Source organism: Orbicella franksi, chromosome 3 (assembly GCF_964199315.1).
Source record: "Orbicella franksi chromosome 3, jaOrbFran1.1, whole genome shotgun sequence".
Classification (NCBI taxonomy): domain Eukaryota; kingdom Metazoa; phylum Cnidaria; class Anthozoa; order Scleractinia; family Merulinidae; genus Orbicella; species Orbicella franksi.
The window spans coordinates 25898559-25913001 of NC_138147.1; the positions used below are offsets into that span (position 1 = coordinate 25898559).

At 40.8% G+C, this 14443-nt stretch overlaps 1 protein-coding gene across 1 annotated transcript; it reads left to right on the forward strand.

Annotated features, from left to right (window-relative positions):
• Window positions 1-16: 16 nt before the first annotated feature.
• On the forward strand, window positions 17-14141 carry LOC145482777 (nonsense-mediated mRNA decay factor SMG8-like). The gene is made up of 19 exons (XM_081461405.1): window positions 17-114; window positions 198-306; window positions 1058-1108; window positions 3221-3343; window positions 3599-3682; window positions 4448-4515; window positions 4865-4979; window positions 5454-5483; window positions 6878-6928; window positions 7037-7125; window positions 7440-7567; window positions 7649-7845; window positions 8421-8554; window positions 9604-9691; window positions 9807-9896; window positions 10178-10243; window positions 10583-10750; window positions 11618-12702; window positions 13368-14141. The coding sequence occupies exons 1-19, from the start codon at window positions 47-49 to the stop codon at window positions 13810-13812; spliced, it is 3189 nt and encodes a 1062-aa protein (XP_081317531.1). The 5' UTR covers window positions 17-46; the 3' UTR covers window positions 13813-14141.
• Window positions 14142-14443: the final 302 nt, after the last annotated feature.

The following is a 14443-nucleotide window of genomic DNA, read 5'->3' on the forward strand; positions in this document are numbered from 1 at the left end:
GCTACCAAGCTGAGGGAGAGGTTACCGAGCTATCCGAAAAGACAACATGGCGGACAACGGGGCGAAAAGAGCGAGTGTGGAGTTTTTTCAATATTTAATCAATTCTTCCGAAAGGTTTGGCATATTGACACGTTGTAAAGAAAGGATTGAAAAAATCTACGTTGCTTTATAAAGTTCAATTTTCTTGTTTTTCTTAGCTGTGTGGACGACAAGGTGTGTGTTGTGGGGATTTTCGGCAAAGACAATCTCGGCTACAAATCCAAGGCTGTACATTTGAATGGAACCATTGGAAAAGAAGTCTTCAAGGTTTGTTGTATCCGTCCGTTAGAAAACGAAGACGCACTCTAGATCCCCCCGAGTCGTGAAATACCTGGTCTTTGCACGCCATGATAAAAGCTTAATTGTTTCAAGTCAATAACATTGTAAATTGTCCCAGTGTAATTTGGATTTTGAAAAAACGGTACATACAAATTACTTAATTAATTTGCTACTGTATTAATCTTCCTGTACATGACAAATTCACTATCTTACCAGTACCTATCCCTTAGTTACCCCCCCCCCCCCCACCCCCTTTCTCCCCTGCCTTAACTCTAGCAGTTACACTCCTGTTGGTAGTTGGCAGGGCTTAAGAGATCCCAATTTACTACTCTGATTCTATTAAAGAAAAAAAAAAAGTCATCAAAATTGGCCTCTATATCTGTGTGAGCAATTGGGTAGGGATGGCTAAAAACTTAACTCTGAGAGTGTGGCCACCTATTCCAGCTGTGCCAGCACAGGTTTGGGGAGCAGGCATAGCACAGTGGTAGGAGCACTCGCCTCCCACCAATGTGGCTCAGGTTCGAATGCTCGAGCCATAAGTGGGTTAAGATTTTTCTGGGTTCTCAACTTGCTCCAGCCCTATCCCCCACTCGGGGGCAAGGAACTAAGCAACTTGCTCAAAGGGTGTTTCTCTGGGTTCTCCGGTTTCCCTCCCTCCACAAAAACCAACACTTCTTAGTGGGAATTCCGATTTGATTTGGAAACAGTGGACAAAGAGCATCTTTTTTGCATTTCATAGATTGACTTTCTGGATAGTGCATTCAAAAAGAAGGACACAAATGATTTTTCGGTGAGTAACAAGTAGGATGTTATTTACTGTTAAGAAATAGAAAACATGTTCCGTGTTTCTATTTAAACAATAGAGTGTTTCTGTTGAGGAACTATTGGTTGATAGCTACCCCATGGAAATTTGATGTTCTTAAAACAAACATGCTAGTTTCAAGAACATCAAATTTCCAAGGGGCAACTATCAGACCGATAGTTCCAAGACATAAACACTCTATTGTCTTTATTATTCACCACTAAAGTTTCTTCTGTGCGCCAGTTCAAAAATCATATTGAATTATTTTCAACACTTTTACAGTAGATGAAAGCCGCGACAGCCATATGTAAAATTCGAAAATGAAAACCAACAAAAACCCGCTTAATACAATTTCAAGTCTTTATTTCTTAGAAACCTGCTTGTTCAAAGAAAATTTTTCATGGATGAGTACTATCCGTCCAGGTATTTTCCGCGGATGGGCACTATGGGCTGATAGTTTCTCTCCGTGGACGAACACTATTGCAACATGTGATCAATTTAAACCAATAAAAATCAGAAAAAATTTATTGGTGAACTATAACCTGAGGGTTGTCCAATACTGTCAAGTAGATTCCATCGGAAAAGGGATCTTACGAATCATTCAACTCGACAAATGGAGAATGTTATTGACGATCCGACAGGTTGAGTTGTTGATTGGAAAATTGCATCTCATTAGCAGGACTTGAAAAACATTTCACGATATTCTTTTGGCAGGGCCCCAGTGTAACTTTGTCGATTCGATCGATTCGTTTGATTCGTCGAATGGAGAATTTTATTGATGATTTGACAAGTGGAGTTGTCGATCGGAAAATTGCATCTCATTAGTGGGACTGAAAAAATATTTCATGATATTCTTGTGGCAGGGCCCCAGTGAAACTTTGTCGATTTGATGGATTTGCTCGATTCGTCAAATGGAGAATTTCATTGATGATCCGACAAGTGGAGTTGTCGATCGGAAAATTGCATCTCATTTATACAACCTTTGGTGTTTTTAGAACAAAGAATATTCATGTATTTGTCCTCTTTCACCGGTGTTTTTAGAACGAGGAATATTCGTGTGTTTATGTACTCTTTCACCGGGCTTTTCTAATAGAGACGTAAATGACTATGCAATGTTTTGTTTATACTACCTTTGGTGTTTTTAGAACGAGGAATATTCATGTGTTTATGTCCTCTTTCAGCAGTGTTTTTAGAACGAGGAATATCCATGTGTTTATGTACTCTTTCACCGTGCTTTTCTTATAGCAGCGTAAATGACTATGCAATGTTTTGTTTATACTACCTTTGGTGTTTTTAGAACGAGGAATATTCATGTGTTTATGTCCTCTTTCACAGTGCTTTCGTTATAATAGCCTGTGAACGAATCGACAACGTTGGACCGCTGGGTCTGTTGTTGCTAATGAGATGCGATTTTCCAATCGACAACATCCACATTTCGCGGTCGTGTCCATTCGATGAATCGAACGAATCGGTCGAATCGACAATGTTGGACTGCGAGGTCTGTTGTCACTAATGAGATGCGATTTTCCAATGGACAACACCCAGGTTTCGGGTCGTGTTCATTCGATGAATCGATCGAATCAATCGATCCAACAGGCTTTATATCCAGCTAATAGCTAATGAGGTGTATTTTTCCGATCAACAACGAATAGAAAGTTCTCTTTTCCGATGGAATCTACTCGACAGTATTGGACATGAGTGCACAAGTGGGAGTTTGGGAGAATGAGAAATGCTGTGTTCCAACATGAGCTCACAGGCCAGTGTTTCCACAGCTTTTTGAGTTCTCCCAAATTCTCACAACTGTTTCTACAACTCAAAAGAAACACAGAACATGTTTTCTGAAAACAATTTGTTTACGTTGATCATCAAAATGAAAATTCTTTTTGCTCATGTCATCATTATGTCAATAGCTCAGTCTTGTTCTGTGTTTCTCTTGAGTTTTAACATTACAGCTTTTAGCATGTGCTCCCTGAAATGGTGTTTTTTTAATAATGCTTTTCTACATTCGAATTTTTTTTAAAAAAATTCTTAATGTCCATAGAATTGGAGGTTATTGGACATTATCAATGAAAATAATTTCTTCATTTTATATATTTTTAGTGTGATATCGATGTCTATCATGACGTTGAGCAAAGGATAATTTATCTACACCTTGTCTCTGTTTATGATGTGTCAAGACTGTTACAGCTTTGTAAACAAGCCCCACAAGAGGCGCAAAATGCTGTAAGTTGTATTCAAGAAAATTATCAGCTTTCACAAATATGAGGTAACTTCATGGTTGATGATTATACAACAGTATTTTCATTCAGAGGTTATGAATTTTTGATTGAATCTTGATCAAGAGAATGTGTTTGTGATTCTTCATAACAAATAAATAAAAGTTATAATACATGTATGTAGAAGCAATAATTAGTGTTACTTAGAGGGTATTTTTATATTTTATTAAATTTAATATTGAATGTACATCTAATTTATCAGGAGTCTCACCAGTACTGGATGTCGCATGAATACTATTATGCCTGTGCCCTTATGTTCCTGTTCTCTGTCTCTCATATTGTTGTTGTAAGTACACAGAAGATATTACATGGCAGCAGAAAGATATGAATGTTATTTTTGAGTGATAAAAACAATATTTTATGAACAAGTACAGCGTGGGAGTAAAATATTGTTTATAACAAAATTCATACACATGTATCTTTAGCCAATGCTGTGTAATTTACTTTTTATTATATACAATGTATTCTAAGACAAACTGACTCTTTGCACAAACAACTCTGAAAAAGCGGGAAATGATGTCATCAATATTGTTACCAGTGTGGATGTGGAAAATACACCACTCAGGTCCCAGATGTAGTTTTGTTAATCGTATTCATGACTGTTATGAGTGATGTATTTTCCAGTAAAACATCCATGTCTACATAACAAGTGTAGTTATTATTTCTATTTGTTAGTTTTGAAGTACATGTACTTGCTAAGAGTTTTTCTGCTGAATTCTTTGAACTTGTCTACTGGCCAGTCAAGACTGAACTATTTACACATGTAGAACCTTTTCCCTGGTTTACTTACTATTTTGTTTATATGGGGACGGAATTGATATCCACAGGTGGAGAGGAGTATACAGTCTTTGCATTAAGTTACTGTGAGGTAGAATCAAGAGTACACATTTTGAGAACTATCACTTGTTTTTCATAATAAATGTACATATATGTTTGAAAATGTTACTTTTGTTTTCCTCTCTCTGCTGTGGTGGTACACATTCATGTATCAAATAGAATATAAATTTTATTTAAAAATATCAATAAAACTTACATGTATTTTCTTTTTCAGCTTTTGCAACCTTCACAGACATTTGATCTTAGTTACATCAGACTGTTTCGCACACTGGCTTCAACAAGGTATGTAATTATGTACAAATCCATATGTACATGTACATGTAGTCTTGTAGACCACTGAATGTGATTATGTCACATGCTCACATGTATGCAAACCAAATTTTTATGTTTTATAAGGGGGGTGGGTCATGTAATTTTCAACCTTCATTTAGGGGTGGGTCAGTTAGAAAGGAAAAGGAAGTGGTGGGTCATGTGTTTTTTATGCACCACATTTCCAAATACTCTGCGTCGTCTATACTTTTTGACCAGTTCCTAAGCCCTGGGCTTATACACACCTGCCAGTCATAAAGTATTAGGGGTATGGTAGTACATATAGTCATTTATGTATTGCTTTTTTTAATCTTCATGATAGACACCAGTTACTGCCTCAGATTTCCCAGTTGTTGTCTGGTGTAGAAGGTATCCCAGACATTTGGAGGCAAACAGGCAGACCATGTATCCCCAGACTGGTTTGTTCTTTAAAGCAGGTTGGTCAAAACTGTTTTACGTTTTTCTCACTTGCACACGTCAACAATGGGTGCATTCCTTGGAGGTGATCTGAATCATGGTGCAACAAAGGAGCTGATGAATCTGTGACCAGAGTGGATTCATCATTTCCTTTGATGCACCATGATCTGGGTGATCTTGGATCACTGATCCTCACCCAGATCACCCCAACTTAGTACTACTCCCAACAAGTGTGAACTTTGTAATGCAAATTGCAAGTGCTTGTTCATGATTTTTCAGTATAAAACCTACAGATTAATTAACATTAAATATTAGCCAAAAAAAAACTGGGATCTTGTATGGGTTATATAGATTCTTGAATCAGTTATTGTGGTCAGCTAGTGTTCAATTACTGACTGTCATTTCCAGTCCTTAACTGGGCATTAAAACTAACAAAAGAAGATGTTTACACCCTTGATGACTTTTAATTATCAAATGACATTCTGTTCTTCTAGCGTGTTGCATTTGTGGACCCATCCCAAGTGGTAAGTCTTAAATTACTGGAAACACTAATCTGTAGGTCAGTTACTTGCATTCACCGGCATGTACATTTGATTGCATTGACGAAGTGGAACGCAAACCTAATTTTGACCTGTGGCTTTTCAGAGTTGGTCTCGCTGTGCACGGTTCTAGGCTGAAAAAAACCACATTCCTGTAACGACACCAAAATGGCCACCCCGCTTGATTTTTGCAGGGGCATGCCACGGCCAGTAAACTGGTACCGTTTAATGCTAAGACATGTGATAAGACATGTGGCGAACATGTGAGTATGTGAGCAGGCCATGTGAGCTCGTCTTTCTGATGGATCCTTTTTTGTCCTCTTTCTGTTCAGTCGCCATACGCCTCGCTATTATGTGCCCTCAGCGTTAGATTTTGGCAAATTTAAACGCTTCGAGGGCAACATTTATCGCAATCTGAGGGAATTGTCCTTGTTTATTACACGGCTTGGCTTTGGGATGATAACCGTGGGAACGGCTACATTTTGATTGCATTTGTTGATTAGTTCCAGTCGCGACAGATAGCTCAGTCTTTATCCGGTCGAAATTTTATTGTTTGGAATCGGTGGAAAAGTACTCTGAAGGCAAGATCCATAAGACTACTTTATTCATCACGGGAAATACTCGAATTAGTCGCGAAATGAGCACGCGACTGCAAATGCTAGCTTAGAATAATGTACGTAATTTAAATATTCTATGAAACTTGAGAGTCTACAGAAACTGACAGCGTCACGCAACGTATCAACAAATCGTGACCTCTTCACAAGCATGGACTTTGACACTATGCATATCTGATTCTAAAACCTCGGTTGCTGCTGAAAAATGTTGATTTTAGCAGTAGGCAAAGGTTGAAAGTCAGCTAGTGTAGTCATTTATTTACGATATATAATTATATATTAAAGTGAGAGTGTCGAACGCACTCTCATAATCTCTGATTACTACTAGTTATTATTAATAGTCCTGGTATGTTTTAGTGCTGGTATCGATATATGTGACAGTTTGTTTACTATGAGACAATAAATTTGAACTTTATATGTCATTATTACATGTATATGGCTTGTGTTTGTAGCCGATAAAAGCCACATTCCGATTGGCTAATGCAAGGGCATTATTTTCACATATTGACCACCAGCCAATTACAGGCTAACAAAAACAAAGCAAAAAGCCATAATTATATTACTGTAATGTTAACCTCAACCGTTTCGTCTTTATGGAAAAATCTCAAACCTCAGCCTTGCTGTATTAACCTTGCTATCGCTTGGTCAATAAGGCAAACTTTTGGTCTGAGATTTTCTTGTTAAGACCTCACTTTGGGTTAACAAGTAGTTTATCACAATCAAGTCAGATATTGTATTTATTAGGACTAATTTTGTTCATTTCAGTCTGGTAAGAGCCAGGATACCTATGCAAGCAAGACTAAGGGAAAGCAACAAGTAAGTTAAATAAGAAGTGATCAATGTTCAGAGGTTCTTGACAAACGTACATGTAATGTACTGGAAATTTGGTTGGATTACAAATAAAATTTCCTCATTGTATCTCAGACCACCACACCACAGAAGAAACTTCAGCACGCTGTTGAGGATCAGCTTTACAGCATTATGAGGAAGGCAAGACTGCTAGGCAGTCTGAGGTGAGCCCTGTGCATCCGGTAAATAACACTAGTCAATAACAAAATGATATTAATTAAAAGGGTGGGGTGGGGGTGGGGCGGGGCGGGTTGGAGATCCCATATAAAAAGTACAGGGGTGCTTGTCATATCTTTTAGGGATTTAAAAAGGTTTTGGTATAATAATAATAATAATAATAATAATAATAATAATAATAATAATAATAATAATAATAATAATCTATTGGTATCTCTTGGGTGTTCAGTCTCAAAAGGTCCACAGCGGGAGCTTTCGCAGTACCTCATACAACTTAAACATTGTTGTTCTTAATCCACAGTTCCAGCTCGTTGTTTACTGTGAACTCAAGCCATGCCTTTGTCCACGTGCAACCGTGCTCCACGGACTTTGACCCTGTGGCAATTCTTCTGAACACTCTCGCAAAACCTGCCATCAACACACAGTGGGGTAAGTTGTTACATTTGTCATTGCTCTTTATTGACAGTTATTGTTCAGAAGCGAGTTAATCACTGTTAAATATTTCCATAGTGGAATCAAGCCCTCTGCTGAGAAACAGCAAATTCCTGAAAAGAGAGGTTCCAGAATCAGGAGGGGACAGTGACTTGATGAATTCCACGGACGACGTGTTGTTCAGAGATTACCTCAAGCAACAGATCGATCATCTGATGACAGGAGATGCTGGTCGTGATGGGGTGGCTGAGGGACGCCGGGGAACACATGTGGAGGTACTGGACATTATATAAACATTAGCCTCCATTTAACTAGCCTGCTCTTAGATTACCATTTGGAGCGAAAATACATGGTATGATTGGATATATGTCCGCGGACATAATCTGTTCCGAGAAGCGAGCAGTTTTCCGAGCGCTTCATTAGCTCGAGGAAAACTGTGAACTTTGAGGAACAGATAATAGAGTTCTAAATTGCTTGCGTCACGTCGTCATGGGAGAAGAATTTATCCAGCCATATTTTCACGCCAAATGGAGGCTATTATGTTTATAATCCTTCAAATATTTTTCGCAACACGCGCAGTTTTGAAAATTGAGGATTATCACTCGGGTACCGTTATTCCTCAGCTTAAGCTGAGGAATATTCAGTCACGTACATGTACACCCTCTCCCTTCTTATAAGTTTCTCTCTCAGCAACCCCCCCCCTCCCCCCCTCACCCCGGCGCTTCCTCACAGCTGCATGTACACGCAAAGTTTCATTTACCTTGTCCATTCCACGAGCATTTCTTTATCTCGTCACATGTATAAGTTATTAATTTTTTTTTTTTTTTTCCTCGCACGTTGGTGCTTTCAGGTTCCTTCATGTCGTCTGTGGGCACGTGTGTCGCTGGCGCTGTTCGAGTTTTTCTTGACTCCAAAGAGTGACTTGATTGCTCCTCTTACGGCAATGGCGTCTCATCTGGATCTCGACATGAAGTTCTCTGAGGCGTAAGTGTTACGTCCATTACTCAGTGTTCCATTAACGCGTTCACTGGTGGGTTACGAAGTGAATTGTTGAGGCGTGCATCTTGTACAGCTGTAGAAGCTGAATATTCTGTGACACGCCCCAAAAACGTCGCGTACGGAAAATATAAACAAAACACAAAATCAAACACAAAAACAAAAACAAAACTGAACAAAAGTAGAAAAAAAAAAGCACGCACACTTTTCTATTGACCTTGATTTTCCGTGAGATAAGCAGAGGAAGTATCTTGGTTTCCGATCAGTAAAGTTTAGCAAGCGTAGTCAAAATGTCCAACCAAGTCACTGGAAAATCACTTTGCAAGGTAATTTTGTTCTTTCCATGCTTCCCTTCGGTACACACCAGGGAACATGTTGGGGCCGGCGGTAGTTTCCTCATGCGATATGCCCGGTTTTGCCAAAAAGTTCTGTAATTTTGTCCCTGCAATCTGTTACTTGAAATTCAGCTGGTTTGAATTTGTGCGTCATGAAGTAGGGACAAAATGACCTCTGTTTTCAATGTCGCATCGTATGCACTTCTCTTGCAAACTGTCCCCGCTACAACATAGAAATGAGCCGATATCCGCTCCGTGTGCAGAAACTTGCGTACTATGTGTACGTGCGGCGTACACACAAAGGGGCGTGTCCCTGCTTCACTTCTCTGTAACATACATGTATGCCCTAACTAGTGCGTGTCGACCTTAATTTGATTTTAAGTTACGTCTATCCATCTATTGTATGTACTTGAACTTGATTTTGTCACAACACCTACATGATTATCAGTCGTTCTTTGATCCCATACGTACCTGCTCTACGTTACTCCCGTGGAATCTGGAGACCTGTTCAATCCATAGAGCACTCTGTACTTACCCTTAATCTCGTAATCGCGGAAAAGGAGAATGAAACGACTTTCATCGTCTCTCTTTTCCACCGCATATATTCCTTGCTCGATGTCTGTAGTGCGTAATTACCTCGGCAAAATACCTCATCGCAGATGTAGAAGATTCTTTATTTCTATATTTCCTCTATTTACCCAGACGCTGTCGGAAGGCAATACCTGTGGCTACGAGTGCTTACTTAGAAAATCTACCGTCACACTACACTCAGAATGTACACTTGAACCAGGTTGGCAGCTTTGTTATAATTTGGCGGGACTTCTTGAAGACGTTGTGTGGTTTTGCACTCGCTTTGGCATAGAGACAATTCGAATTAATGCAGTGATGGTTTATTGTATTTTCAGCTGTCTCAAGCTCTCCGCGTGTTTTCTTTGCACGCTCGCGGACCTGCATTTGAACACTACGCCGCCCAATTTCAGGATGAGTGCAACAAGGTTTGTTGGCGAGTACATCTTTTTTGCAGGGTTTTTTAATTCGATTTTGTCAAATATTAGAAAAAGAAAGATAACAATAAAAAAAGGCGAAGGAAACGCTAGCCGTGACCAGAAATTTGATAAACACCTCACTGAGTTATCTTTACGAGGAGTTACCTTTCTAGTCTTTTGTCAGCTACTTGAATTTTTCCTCATAATTATTAAGTGGGTGTGGTTTGACTGTACTTAGATTTCACACAAATGTAATTATTTCAATGTATTTTTTCGTAATAATTCTGAAGGTATGGATGAATGGAAGACAACTTTGCGAGGAGCGCAGCTTAACAGGACGCCATTGCGTTTATCCGGTAAGCCATTTTTCTTTTCTTTTAAATTCTTCATTCTTTTTGGTTTATTAGTTATCATTATTGGGACGTTCTTCCGCCTCAATAGACTATTGCATGTTGTGTCGATCCATTTTACTATAATGCTGTCTTTTAATTTGTGGAAACTTGCATACTGTGTCTCCAGCTCAAACAAAAAAAAAAGCCAGCACAAACTTAACTTGGTTTGCTTGCAGTAAATAAAGTTGCTAACAGTAGTATTGAGACCAAAAGGAAAGGAGGGGTCGCTATCAATTAAAATCAGCGCAGTGTAGTCGACGTACGGTTCTTTGTACCGTTTATTGTGATATTTTTACGTCCCAGTACCACCGGGTCCCGGCCGACGGAGAGCTTCCCTCGGACCCAGTCTCTGAAGAGTCTAAGGAGTTGGGTGTCATTCCATGTAAGCCTCACTCAAGTCGGATCACCAGTGTCTGTGCTTGCAACTGTGGAAGAATACAGGATCATAGAGAAGACCCTTTTGATCTCAAGGTAAGAAATCATTGCTTTGCTTTTACAGATACAAAGAGTGGTTTTCAATTGAGTGTCATAAAACCAAAGCCAAACAAATTACTTAACAATTAAGCCCCGGCCAAAGGATCGCAACATTTCAACACAACATATGCCAACGTTGTTGGCCCAGCATTTGCAAGCTCCGGCCAAACGATGGCAACATTTGAACGCAACATATCGCAACGTTGTGTTGCGACATGTTGGGTGTTGAAAATCAACCTAGTGCGCATGCCCTGGCGCAACATTGTTGCACGAACCTGGCCAAACGAGTACAACATCATGCAACATCCCCAAATGTTGCATGGAAAATTTGACCAATTTCAAATTGGAGCCAACAGCACCCAACATGTCGCAACATGTTGCAACAGGGTGGCCAAACGCGCGCAACATGTTGCGCCCAACAGTATTGGGATATGCTGCGTTGAAATGTTGCGATCATTTGGTAGGGGCTTTACACGACTCAGCCAATCTCAAATCGTAGTAAAACGACAACCAAGTACAGTAATCGCCTAGTTACTTTCGACTCTTAATTGAAAACCGTTCTAAAACCTGTACAGATGTGTTGTTTGCAGTCAGTAATAAATAGTGTCAAATAAGATGATTTCAGATTCACATGTTTTCTATCTGAAGTTTGTAACCCCATGCGTCAGGACATAAATATGCCCTGGATGGTTCGTTCGTTCGCTTTGTTCGTTGGTTCGGTCGGTCAGTCGGTCTTGCGCTCGTGCGGTCTTTCGTTCGTTCCTTCGATGGTTGGTTGGTTCGTTTCGTTGTTTCTTCGTTTGATTGTACCTTAGTTCATTTGCTTGTTTTCAATTAATTCTAGAGCTAATTAATTATTTTCAGGCAGCTAACTTGGACTTCTTCCAATTGCTGGAAACAAAATGCTGTGCCTTGCTGGTTCATCTCTTCTTTCCATTTCATCCTATCTTCTCGTCTACAAAAGCTTTAAACAAAGTCCCGGAAGAACCAGCTGATGAGGGACCCATCCTGGAAATGCCTTCAGAGGTGGAAAACCCTTCAGGCGAGGAAGTCAGTTCCGGGGGAGGTATTGATGAAGAACATGCGGGAAATGAAACATCTATCGGTGAAAACTTAGTTCCATCTGTTGATACCCCGAGTGGAACAATACCCATTCCTAACGCAGGAATTCCCGGCGGAGCGGAGAATGTTGGGAGCATGGGACACAGTGTGAGCTCCACATACGGAACGAGTGGGTACCAGTCTACGCTCGATATGATGAGTCATGAAGGGCCTGAATTCAGAAGCATGCTGTCGGAACATAAGAGCGTCATCTCCGTGGGAATCCCAGGTGAAATGAGCGTTGGGTATTCCCAAGATAACTTCCCAACGGGAGGTGAGCAAGCCCATCGCGTGAATTCTCCAAAGAGGTTTTCATCACAACGCCAAGAAATAGAAGAGATCTATTTGGAAACCATGTTGACCAGCGACTCGCCAGCTGGTGTACTACCTCGCTTTCCTTCCTGGTCGCTCTGCCGTCTGAGCAGTGCGAGCGGGTATAGTCCCGCAAAGGGTCTGGACCAACCGGGATTTTTCCCGAACAGCAACTTTCTATTGGCTTGGGACATTCCTCTACTGAATGACAGCCAATCGGATTTAACGAGCCAGTTTGATGGACAGGGAAAACACCTTGGTTCTAAGCAAATGACGGAAGAAGCGTGGCCTACGTTGAATGAGCTTCCTTCCGCCGGAAGTAATATTTCAACACTTCCTCTGCACCAGGCCCTCTCTTACGCTCGTCGTCAATGTGCAGATTACAAAGGAAACACCCCGCCTTTAGTTTCAAATTCGGCACCAGGAAAAGGTACTTCCGGCCCATCTCGACAGCGAGGAAGGCCTTCTCGTGAAGGGGCGTTACCAACGGTGAGGGCTTACATAGGAGAGGAATACGAGTGCCCCAGGGGACATCGGTGAGTACACGAGAATTGCTGGGACTCTGACGGAATCTTAAGTGAATGTGCAAGTTGTCAGCTGTGTGGGATGTTTCCATAAGAATGGTAATCCTAATTTCCTAATCTTAAATACAGCTAGAACTCTCCCGATGAGAACCTCCCTACTTTCTTCCACTGACCGTTAAGTATAATGACAGGACTAACATAAAGCATCTAGCAAGGTACCTCGTGCGAGTTGACATGAGTTATTCTAATGCGCAGGGCCTTCAGAAAGTAATGAAAAGCATTGACAGCAATGCACCACCTTGCGATCCAAATAGAGGCTTGGGGCAATTTGAGACTCAAAAAAGCGCATGCTATTATCCAATTTTTGTAATACCTTAATTAGTTTTTTAGTTTTGTTTCAACACATTTTGAACTCAAATTTAGGTCTCCACCAAATTTTTGGCATGTTTTGTACCATACGGCGAGGAACGGAATAAAAAAACAGGACCTTTAGATACCCATTTAATATTCCCCTCTTTACATTAAAACACTCAACCTACAGTACAATACAAGACAAATTTTATTGTCAACTCCCCATGGGGGCTTTTCAGAGACAATGATAAAGATAATTAAAAAGGAAAAAATACTCAAAGATGATCGATAACCTCTTCCTAACTTGTGTTTCGCACCTTGTCAAGGTTCATTTGCTCGGGTCCTGATAAGATGGTGAAAGCGACCAGTTCCGGTCACGTGAAGGAAACAGCCCACAAGCTGGTGACGTCAGACATGCCTCTGTACTTCCCATGTCCCTGTCGGTCGTCCAAACCGCTCATGGCACAGATGATGCGCGTCTTTGTAGTCACACCTGATTCCCCCGTACTCGTGACTCTTAACCCGCGGGTTCAACCGTCGGCCCCGCCATGTCCCGTGTTCTACCCGGGGGTTAATGCGGGAGTCAGTCTCCCTCCGGGAAGTTTCTGCGTTCTAAGACTTCCGTACGTGTACGTTTCAGAGGAGGGGCCTATTCTGCCACCCAGTGACTCGCAGCCACTGTTGTCGTGTCGCGTGCTGAAGGGGATGTTTTCTTCGATGGGGCATGTTCAGGACATCGCAAGGAGTAATGTGATGGAAGGAAAGCGTTGACGCTTTGAACCTTACCGAAGGATGTGAACTGTGCTAGTTTCAGAGTGATGTGTCAGACAGAGAGGGGAGCAAGCATTGAACAGTGATATCTACTAACCTGTTGCTCTCCGGTGAGTCATTGCTGAGCATTGCGATGCAATGCAACTTACGTCGTTGGACAAGTAACAAAACGGTCTCCTTTCCAAGGTGTAATCTGTTTACCTTTAAGTGAACATTGTACTACTTTCCGTTTACGAGAAACATTGTGCTCTCAAGCCATTTAAAGAATTGTCATACATGTAATGCCTACAATCCCATTTAAGAATTGTTATACATGTAATACCTACAATCCCGGCCAAATGTCCTTGGGACACGTGACAAAATACCAACCGGTGCCCCAATATTTTGAAGTGGGAAGTCATAATTCAATCCCCTCCGCCTCCCCCCTCCGCCAAAGCAATGTTATAATAGTCGCTCTACTTTGGACGAATCAACATAAACATTGTGTTGGTGGTTTTGAGGTAGAGGTTTGATAGAGTTGGACAAAAAGACCATATATTAGCTAAAGTGCAAAGTGTTCCAAGACTTTTGGCCTGGATAATAGTGTTAACTGCAGAGTTCAGCTTTCTGGTTTTGCTCTGAGGAGAACAAA